This window comes from Papaver somniferum, chromosome 7 (genome assembly GCF_003573695.1).
Source record: "Papaver somniferum cultivar HN1 chromosome 7, ASM357369v1, whole genome shotgun sequence".
Lineage (NCBI taxonomy): Eukaryota > Viridiplantae > Streptophyta > Magnoliopsida > Ranunculales > Papaveraceae > Papaver > Papaver somniferum.
In genome coordinates this window covers 176,754,072-176,764,400 of record NC_039364.1, presented here as the reverse complement: position 1 = coordinate 176,764,400, position 10,329 = coordinate 176,754,072, and the positions used below count along the sequence as shown (strand labels likewise).

General features: G+C 37.1%; 1 protein-coding gene across 1 annotated transcript; it reads right to left on the bottom strand.

Moving 5' to 3' along the window:
• Positions 1-673: 673 nt before the first annotated feature.
• LOC113299091 (nuclear poly(A) polymerase 1-like) lies at positions 674-9,131 on the bottom strand. The gene is made up of 12 exons (XM_026548028.1): positions 8,303-9,131; positions 8,109-8,186; positions 7,905-8,012; positions 6,487-6,549; positions 6,224-6,385; positions 5,345-5,458; positions 5,181-5,243; positions 4,776-5,099; positions 2,999-3,163; positions 1,900-2,895; positions 1,064-1,143; positions 674-965 (listed from the first exon to the last, which is right to left on the bottom strand). The coding sequence occupies exons 1-12, from the start codon at positions 8,408-8,410 to the stop codon at positions 920-922; spliced, it is 2,307 nt and encodes a 768-aa protein (XP_026403813.1). The 5' UTR covers positions 8,411-9,131; the 3' UTR covers positions 674-919.
• Positions 9,132-10,329: the final 1,198 nt, after the last annotated feature.

Sequence of the window (10,329 nt, the reverse complement as noted above, 5' to 3'; positions counted from 1 at the left end):
CGATAAAAAAAAACGGGAGAAATAAATCCTTTAACATCTTGCCCAGTTTCTAGCGGCAAAATGTGACTACTGAAAATCCAGTAGCACAGTCAAACCTGATTTAATGGTGAAAATGATATCAATAGAAGCCAAAATGTGACTATTGAAAATTCAGTAGCACAACCAAACTTGATTTAATGGTGAAAATGGTATCAATAGAATGATAAATGAAATATAAGAAGAAATATGAGAGAGATATTGAAATGTTGAAACCAGATTTAACGTGGTTCGGCATACTCAGGCTTACGTCCACGGGTTAGTGATTTTATTATGTGTGTGTTAGAAGAGCCTCTATTAATGAGGAGCTCTGCAAGTATCAGGGTGAAACAGTTAAAAAGAGAAGAAGCCCCCTTCTCTAACCTAATCTCTTCCTTTTTATCAGCTCTTCCGAGCGGTACAAAGACATTTACTTCCTTTTTATCAGCTCTTCCGAGAGGTACAAAGACATTTACTTCCTTTTTATCAGGAGAGAGGTACAAAGACATTTAGGATATTACCCTTAGCTTAATAATTAAGCTAGCACATATAATTGTAGTGTATGTTGATGTAGAGTAGTATGTTGCTGAAGCTATAATCTAATGCCACGTGTCGATATATTTGGTATCCACAGACTTATTTAACACAACACGCATCCTAAAATCAGTACAATGCATTTTCCGCGACATTGATATTACAATAGAAACTTCATAATTATTAATTTTTACTCTTTTTATCATTTTGTAAGTTTTATACAACTAATCCACAAATTTTATTCCCTGTGCCACCAGCTATTTGCAGTAGGGAAGCACATAGTAACTAATGTAGAAAAAGTACCAGCATTACATGGCCAAAATGAAAACACCCTTTCCTGGATTCTTTCCCCTGCGGGAGCCGGAAAAAATTAGGTACCCTCGCCAGTAGCTTTAACCAAAGAAGTCAAGTTCAACCTGCAAACATAAACATATTGGAACAATGAACCAAATAATAATGATAGAGATATTTCTATACAAGCAGAAACTATTCATTTTGAGGGTGACTTGTTTACCGGATAAGCGGCTTCCTCTGGGTGGTGGATGGATTAGACGCAGCATGGCCATTACAGAATGACCCAGTAAGCTCAGCAGGCTTCAATTAACAAGACAAAAAACAAAAAATATCAGTCTTGTTAACTGGAGTATACACAAACGATGAGACCTAACACACTTACCCCGCGAAGGTGTGGTAATTGCAAAAGATAAAATAACACCATTATGAAAGCAAGTAACTTTTATACACAATTGGATATTCAAGTTTCAGCTAAAGGCGCCCTGGGTCCTCTTTGAACAAAGCGTGGAGGTAACACCTAGAAGAGATTCATTCCCTCCTGCTTATAAATTGTGAACTTAACAGGTATCCTCTTAAAAGAATAATGTTAAATGAGAAACAACCCTAGTCATGGCATTGGACAGAAACAGTAACTTTCATTATATTCATTTATTTTAGTCAGTATTTGTTGATATCAGGTAAGAGAAAAGCAGAAGAAATGGCTCATTTCTACACCAGGGGCTGTCAAATTTTCAAGAATTTGAACATATACAAGATGCAAAATGTTTGCACTTCCCGAGAGATTTTCTCCACAACATCAATAAGCAATCACAAACACTGTAAAAATGTTTATTACTGTTGACTCTGCTGGCGCGTAAACAGATGCAACAGTTGGTTTTACCAGAAGCATATTACCCACAGGCACCAATATTATGTCAGGTAAAAGAGAGAAATTCCATATTTTGTGACCTCACAAATAGAAGAATGAAGGTACTTCAGAAAACAAAATTCAGATAGACGACAAATCAAGATACTCTAAGATATGGGTATGCAAATATTAATAGGTTAGAACAATACCTCAAGCTCTTCTAAACCCCCGTTTTGAAAACGACCAATAGATGATGACGAGCCAGCTCCATTTGTTGCCAATAAAGCTATCTGCTTCACTGTCGAGGACTCCGCAAAACTGCCTTCCATAGTGTTGCCCCCATTGTCTTGTACCAACCCACTTTCATCTTCAAGCTCATTAAGTTCCGAAAAAACTTCGCGACCAGCAGATGGACCAGAAATATAATCAGTTGCACATTGCCCTGCCTCTTTAGAGCAGAACGAAGCAGCGTCCGCAGATAAAGTTCTGCTAATGGGCAAAAGGCTTACTGTAGATCCACTATTTTCACTTAATGAAGGAACCTCCGAAAGAAGAGGATTTGCCTCTTCATTAATATATTCAACTTGCTCCGTCTTTATGGCTCCATCTTGTAATATTAGTGCATCAACCATATTCCCAACTGACATAGCAGTGGAAGTAGTAGTAGTAATACTGCCACTGGGCCTTGTAAACGATGCACTACAATCTCCAGAATCCTCGAGTATTCTACCATTAGCAGCAGCACCAATTGAAGGCAAAGACTTAATATTGGTAGCACTCTCATCATCATCTCGTCTCCTCTTCCTTCCCTTTTCCACTGCATCAACTTCTACATTGCTTTCAGATGATTTCTCTGCCTTTGCAGAATTACTGACCCTCTTGTTTGATACTGGCCTACCTTCACCAGCTACTTTAGGAGAACGTGAAGGCCGAACTCCACCTGGAAATACAAAGGAGGGAATGTTTCTGCGCCTAATATGAGACACATAAATCTCCATCCCGGGCTTCCACAAAGTGTACATGCCGACAGAGAGTTTGAATTCCTCGACAGTTGCCCTTATATCAAATTGTTCACCTTCATGTACAGGAACCCCTTGATTGCGTTGCAGACCCATGAAGTAACAGCAATGGCATCGCTTGGATGTGTCAGAGAAATCACCAGGATGCGGATGACATTGAAGCATTCCAAAAGTGTGCCTCTCAATCTAAGTTCAATATAAAACAAACCACACAAGTTTACAAAATTGTACAATATAGATCTTAACCGGTCAACAACAGAATAGAAGACGGAAAAAAGCGGCAACAAACCTTCAGAGTAAGCTGGCGTAGCCGAGACTCTACCCAGCCTTTCCAATTCCGTAAGTCATCATCGTTTTCTGCGCTAATTTCAATTTGCAGATAATTCTTATATGCATCAAAGAAAGGGTACTGTTCAAAAAGATTATTCCAATCGGCCTTATTCAACTCCATTGCCTGAAAAAATGAACCGGCAATAAGTCCGGGAAAAACGAATAGATGCAAACTACAAATGAAATGACAAAAACACAGAACTAAAACAAGTTGGAAGATGCTATCATTCTGATTGATATGTGACTTTGTAATGAGATCTGGCTTAGCAAACCAACATCACTTGAACGGCTATCTTTTTAACATGCTTCAATTTTTCAAAGAAGATATTGGAATTAGTAACACTCTTAATGATAGACTAGCAAAAACCCTTGAATAGTATACAAGTATTGTTTGGCGCCCAATGAAAAGCCTTAGCTCGCCCAAGTTTCTTGATGTATCAGAATTGTTGTTGAGAGAATTCCTTTGGCTATAACACAAGGTTTGGAGGCTGGGAACAACTTCTGATGGCTTCTAATGGCTACAATACAAGATTCGGAGGCTGGGGAATGACTTTTGATGGCTGCGCCATACCTCTGAAGTAGTCACCTAGACTCCGGAACTAAATTTTATCTGAGGCATGATGGGCAGAGGTCGCGGAAATTTCACTTCTGAAGCAACATGTGCATAATTAAAAATGAAGCATCTCACTATTATTATTACTTTAGATACGACTCAGAATACATCTATGAATCATATTCCTAAGCAGCCATAGGGGTTAAGCTCCTAGTCCAGATAAAATGCGCAAAAGTGGCAACAAATTAACTTTGTACAAACAATCTTCACCCATTCTACGATGAAAAACTCCTATCAACACCAGATGTCACACAAGTACTAAGAGACGCTTGGCTTGACAGCTATTGGAATGTACATACTACTCTAGGCCTTTCTGCAAATTATGGGCATTCCATGAAAGAAAAAAATAAACTCAGATAACTTTTTGAGGATTTTTCCTGACCATTTTGTGTGTCCAAATCTCAGCTTATCCCTTGACTACCTAAATTGCCTAAACCGGAAAAAAGAGAAACGGCAAGGTGATTTCTATTTATCTGCATCCTGGCTTCTCTTTTAAGTTTTAACAATAAATACAGAAAGCTATTTATGTCAACAACACAAATCCCCAGACTACAGAAAGCTATTTATGTTCACACAGCAAACCCATCAACTTGTTTGAATTCGATATAACATTCACACCTGAACAAGTAATTTTCAGATAATTTCACCATCTATTCCTGTTTTCGTATGGTGTTGGAAATAGAAGACTAAAACAATTAGACTAAGTAAACTATGACCTCAAACAATGCTCTTCATCATAAGATGAAAATAGCATCGTGATAATCTCAACCTCATACAAAACCTTTGAATTCAATAAAAAGTAAAAAAGAAAAAAGAAGTAATATATGGTACCAGATGTGGAAGGACCAAAAACCTATGAAACACATTAACAAGTTGATGTGCTAAACATAACCAAATAAGTTCCATCACTGCCACCATTGGCTAAAGAGGAGAGCAGAAGATTATATCTTTAATCAAACTCGTTTGATGCTAAAAGAAGTCATAGGACATTTGATAGCAGTACTGCGTAGTACTCACAATAATAAACGAACAGGTTTTTACCAACTATACAATTATTGAACAATCAATATACAGCTGCACTGGAATAAGGCGGGAACCCTAAAGTTACGAATCATTTACATACCTCGCAAATTTCATGTCCCCTCTGGAACTCTTCAGTCATAACACGCAATGTACTCGAAGAAACATTATAGCTAGAATTCATGCAAGGGTAAGCAGGAGTGATAATGGGCATCTGATGTAGCCTATCTCGGTGATTTCTTCTAGGATCCCAGATGGGAAGAGATCCTTCCTCAATAGCACACAGCATAACTGGATTTGGCCATCGCCACTGGGTATAAACCCTAAAGAACCGAGAAACCAACATACTAGGCAATGCATTAGGATATAGTTGGCATATACGTGCAACAAGCAATGCCCAGTTTATACCACCAAGAAACCCTGCAACCTGGCCATGTCAAAGTCCAGAAGACAGCTTAATAAGTTGGAGAGGATACTGAGATGTACATATTTAAAGAACCTTGCTTACGTTAGAATAAACTCCACGACGCTTTGCCCAAAACCTCATGCATCGCAAGGTTGTACGAAAGTTCTGGTTCAAACAGATCAAAAGTAACTTGGTGAATGACTCCAACACGAAAGCAACAAAGTCTCATGTCATGCACACGAGTATGATTAAAATTATCAGCCAACCTGAACGTTTGGCACCAAATGCAGTATTTTGTCAGTAACTCTACATCCATTGAGACTGCGAACTGTCTGGTCATCTACATTCTGCAATATTGCGTCCTGTGAAATATCCAGGTCCTGGAACAGAATATGATTCCAGAAACAGATTAAAAAAAAAACATGATTATACTTTAAACCACAATGTGGGGAACTGCAGATCAGATAAAAATGAAAAAAGAATATATTAGAAAAGCAAGTTCATGAAGGGTGCTGCATCCGACTTTTGAAAATGGAAAGGAAAAGCTTAAATGAATAATGAAACAAGTTACCACCGAGTGAATAACCAATTCAAGTTGTGTCATAACAGAATGACACCCACGCATAAAATTAAATCACAACTAATGGAAGACTTATAATCTGTATCATCACACTGGAGCTACATCTAGCAACACACATGACGTTACTACAAATTGCTGGTAGTTATTCCTGTGTTCTTGCATATTTTTACATCAGTAACACCATAATTTTAAACATTCAAACATGAAGATATACAGAAAAATGCCTTGAAGGCATGTAACCGTTATTTGTGTGTAATTTCAGCATTGTAATAATCATAAAGGCTCAATCTAATGGCTTTCATGTCATGTCTACCCATGCACTTTTCCACACCAGCTCACGCTGCTCTCTTTATACATAAAAAAGCCAGTTTCAGATGATGATACTAGCAAACAGCAATGCTAGGTATCATTAAAAAGTTCTATGAAATAACAACCCCATCCACTGCTCATATGGTGGAGCAGGCACTGGAGTAGAACCTATTCTTTTATACACATGGTTACATAAGTTTGAGATTATACATATTAATGTTTTTATTTGAAGCAAAAGAGGAATGTAGATGCATACTTCGGGAATGATGGGAAGTGACAGCTTCGCATATAGAAGATCTATGGACACCCCACAAAATTTGAATTTCATCACAGGTACATGAGCATCAGGCACGGGATGCAACTCTGAGACTTCCGGCATCTCAGTAAGCATCCCATACAGTTCCACAAAAAAATCTTCCTGCAGTCACGTCAAAAACTTTATTGAGAGAAACAAACCGACATGGATACGCATTATAAATGTGAAAAACTAAAAATGTCGCACATGGAATAAAGACTCACTTCTCTTGTTGCATGCTTAGGACCAATACATAGTGTATCTATATCTGCACCAGGGCCGTGCACCTATAAAGAGAGAGAGACAAAAAAAGAACTGGGTAAACAACTCCAGCAAGTTTTAAGTAAGACAACTTGACAACTTCAACCAACACGAGTCTAGGAAAGAAGGGTATTCAGCAATCTACAACAATGTGAGATTTTGTTTGTCTATCTGCACAAAACCTTATTGCTCAAACATTAATAAGTCCATATATAAAGGATAAAATATAGCCAAATAGAAATAATTAAATAGTGGAGTATAGTTATATGTTTACATCCATGTATGTGTTTTTTATTCTAGCATATTTCAAACCCAGTATCCAACATCAAGTACAAGTGTCCAACACGTGTCAGGATGAAATGATATAGCTCAACTGAAGGTTTCCACATTGATTTCAGCCATAACTCTGATAAATCTTTTGTCATCATACTCCTTCATCCCTAGTCTTTCTACTCTTTTCTTTCATGAAGGATATACACTGGGTATTTTTGTAAACGCTATCTTTGCATCTTAGGCTCTTCCCTGTATCTTAACTTAAGCTCTTTTGTCTTAATTTTCCCCTGGTCTTCCCAGATCATTCTAGAGACCCCAATCTATGCATCATCTCTTTTGCTCTTCGTGAAGGATATACACTGTAAGTACTTTCATGAACGCTATCTTTGCATCTTAGGCTCTCTTGTATCTTAAATAATTGTAACTTAAGCTCTTTTGTCTTAATTTTCCTGGTCTTCTCCGAATCATTCTAGAGAGCCCGATCTATGCATCAGCACAAGATGACCGGTTACTTCCTGACAAATTTTCGTCGAATTTAACTGCCCTCCATTATACAAAAGGAAAGCATGATAAGAGATCAACTTGTTTACAAGCAATTGAATGCAACAAAGAACGCTCATAAATCTCTTTTCAATATCGTCATTCATACCACACTGTCCTTATTTACGTGTTCATAACTAGACAAAAAATCAGTTATCAAGATGACCTGCAACATGTCACTACAAGATGATTGATTACACGGTAATTCCATAGTCGTTTGATTCTGAACTACCAGACAAATGAAGCTAAGAAGACACTTTACTTTCTTAACACTTTAAATTGTTTAACAGGGATCCAAACCACGAGCTATGGTGGATAGAACACTAGCTGCAATGACAGCCATCACTGAATCATCCAGAAGCAGATGCTCCTATTATAATCATCATTTTCTTGAAGTCCGCAAACAACTGTCTTACTTAATCTCATATAGGATCTTCATCAGTTCTTATTTAAATATGATTTAAGTATTAACAAGTTAATGCATACAGTGCCTTCTTCTATTGTATTTATATCAGGAGTATAAGTTGCAACACCTTTATTTGAAAACAGGATAAAAAAGTTCCCATACCCCTAGACGATAAGAACCAAATGTATATATCTTGGCATTAGCTTCTTGGACCAACTGATCATTGTAACCCCTGTTTCTAGTCACCTTTTTCACCCACGTCTTCACAATCTGTTAGGCAAACAAAAGAAACAAGATAGTGAAAAACAACATAACCACCCAAAGCTACATGAAGGAAGTCAAAACCAAAATCAAAACTAAACGAACCTGGTCAAGTCTACCGAGCACTTCTTCCCTGGACACAGCCTCTGCAGGACATTCATACAGTCCAACACCTGACAGAAACTGAATTTATCCAACAAGCACAAGTTGAGTAAGTTTAAGAGTTCATATGCAAACAAACCTAATCAACTCAACTCAACTCAATGGAAGAAAAAGAAAGCACTAGTCAGCAAACAAACCTTCTCAAGTTCTTGAGTCTTGGTGATATCGATTTCAGATGGCCCGGCCAATGAAATCGGCTCTGTAATACCGAGCTGCTGCACATTAGTTACTCCAGGGTTCGCCATTTATATAAATTCTGTTTAAATTTTTTCTTTTTTTTTTTTTTGTTTCTTTTTTTAATTCTTTTTTCTTTTATCACTGAGATTATGTTATGTATATCGCACTAAATTATACAGTTTTCCCTCTTAGATCCCAGAACAAGGGATTCTAAGATTGAAACATCATTCACAAACCAGAAATTAAAGAAACAAAAAAAAAGACATAATCTCGACGGATCCTTCAGTGCCGATTGTTCTAATATTCATTCAGTTCGTGGTACAAAGGATTCAGACAGAAATGAAAAGAAACCTAGATCACCTAAATAAATAGATACAGAACAAAGAAACAAAAATTACAGGCGATTCTCATTCTTAATATAAAACCCTTGACCAACATGCAGAGATACACTCACTATATTTCTTTTCTTTTTTTCTTTTCTTTTTTTCTTTTCTTTTTTTCTTTTTTTCTTTTTTCTGCAATTCTTTTTCTCGTTCAAAAGAAAATAAAAAACCCTAGACAAACATTACTACTGCTACGACAATAAATAATGAAATAACGAAACGATTTCTTGAAACCGGAGTTGATGAGAAAACTTCTCCTTTAGCACCGCAGAATGATCTCCGAGAACGAACTCTCAGAAGCTTCAACCTTGACAAGAACTGAAAAGCTTGGGAGACGAAGAGAAAGCGGTGCGGTAATGGCAACAGTGGACGGGTGGACGAATATCTTATTCTCTTCTCTCCACTATTTGTAGGTCAGTGGGTGGATAAATAGGAAGTCGTGCCAATGGATGGCGCGGTTTATTGCTCTCCTTCTCAAAGAAACCTTACAATTACATAGGGGCTGGGTTGCACGGACGCTCCATTTTTTGAGCAATGTCCGTGTCCGACTCGCGTCAGATACGGGATGCTGACATGACGTGTGTCCGACGTACTAATTTGTGCGTCATGCGCGCGTCTGGTTTGGACGCACCAATAACTCGAGTTTGACGCGCTTTTTTTCATTTTCAGTTAAATTTTTTCCTTTATTTTTACTATTATAAACTAAATGAAGAAAGACAAACATTTAGATCAATTATTTAGGTCTTTATTAGGGTTTTGTTATTGGAAATGACATCACGTATACCCTTAATTGGGCATGTGTTAATCTAAGGATGCGTTTTGATTGTGCCATGTGTTCAATAGTGATTGATTGTTTGACCTTAGGCGTGTATAAACAAACGATATCTTCTTTTCTTTTGAAATTTATACACATGTAACATCATTCTCTAATTTTTAGTTACGAAACACCTGAATTTGTTGTATACATACATGATTGCATGTATAAATAATATATAAATATAATATGTATATACGTGTCTGCGTCCTAGTTTTTTTGAGAATTTTATAGTGTCCGCGTCCGTATCGTGTCGTCTACGCGTACGCGTCTGTGCAACCCAGCATAGGGGCTTTTCACTTGTTTTCAGTTCAATAGATAGTGACCAGATAGGTTGCACAGACACGGACACGACACGACGAGGACCACCATAAAGTTCTCAAAAAACTAGGACGCAAACACGTATATATATATTTTATTTATATATACAATCATGTATTTATACAGCAAAGTCAAGTGTTTCGATCCTAAAAATTAGAAAATGATGCTACATGTGTACAAATTTCAAAAGAAAATAATAGATTGTTTGTTTATACACGTCAAAAGTCAAGCAATCAATCGCTATTAAACACAAATGCATTCTTAGAACGACACATACCCAATCAAGGGTATACGTGATGTCATTTCCAATTACAAAATCCTAAGACCTAAATGATTGATCTAAATGTTTGTCTTTCTTCGTTTAGTTAATAATAGTAAAAATAAAGGAAGAAGTTTAAATGAAAATGAAAAAAAAAAAAAAAACTTTAAACCCGAGTCATCAGTGCGTCCAAACCAGACGCGCGTTGGA

What these genes read in the sequence shown, in the direction of transcription:
- LOC113299091 (XM_026548028.1), bottom strand. Translation starts at nt 8,410, where the DNA reads ATGGCGAACCCTGGAGTAACTAATGTGCAGCAGCTCGGTATTACAGAG. An exon ending in TGCTCGGTAGACTTGACCAG is followed by an intron (nt 8,013 to 8,108) that starts GTTCGTTTAGTT and finishes TTTGCCTAACAG; the next exon opens with ATTGTGAAGACGTGGGTGAA. An exon ending in TACGCCAGCTTACTCTGAAG is followed by an intron (nt 2,896 to 2,998) that starts GTTTGTTGCCGC and finishes TATTGAACTTAG; the next exon opens with ATTGAGAGGCACACTTTTGG.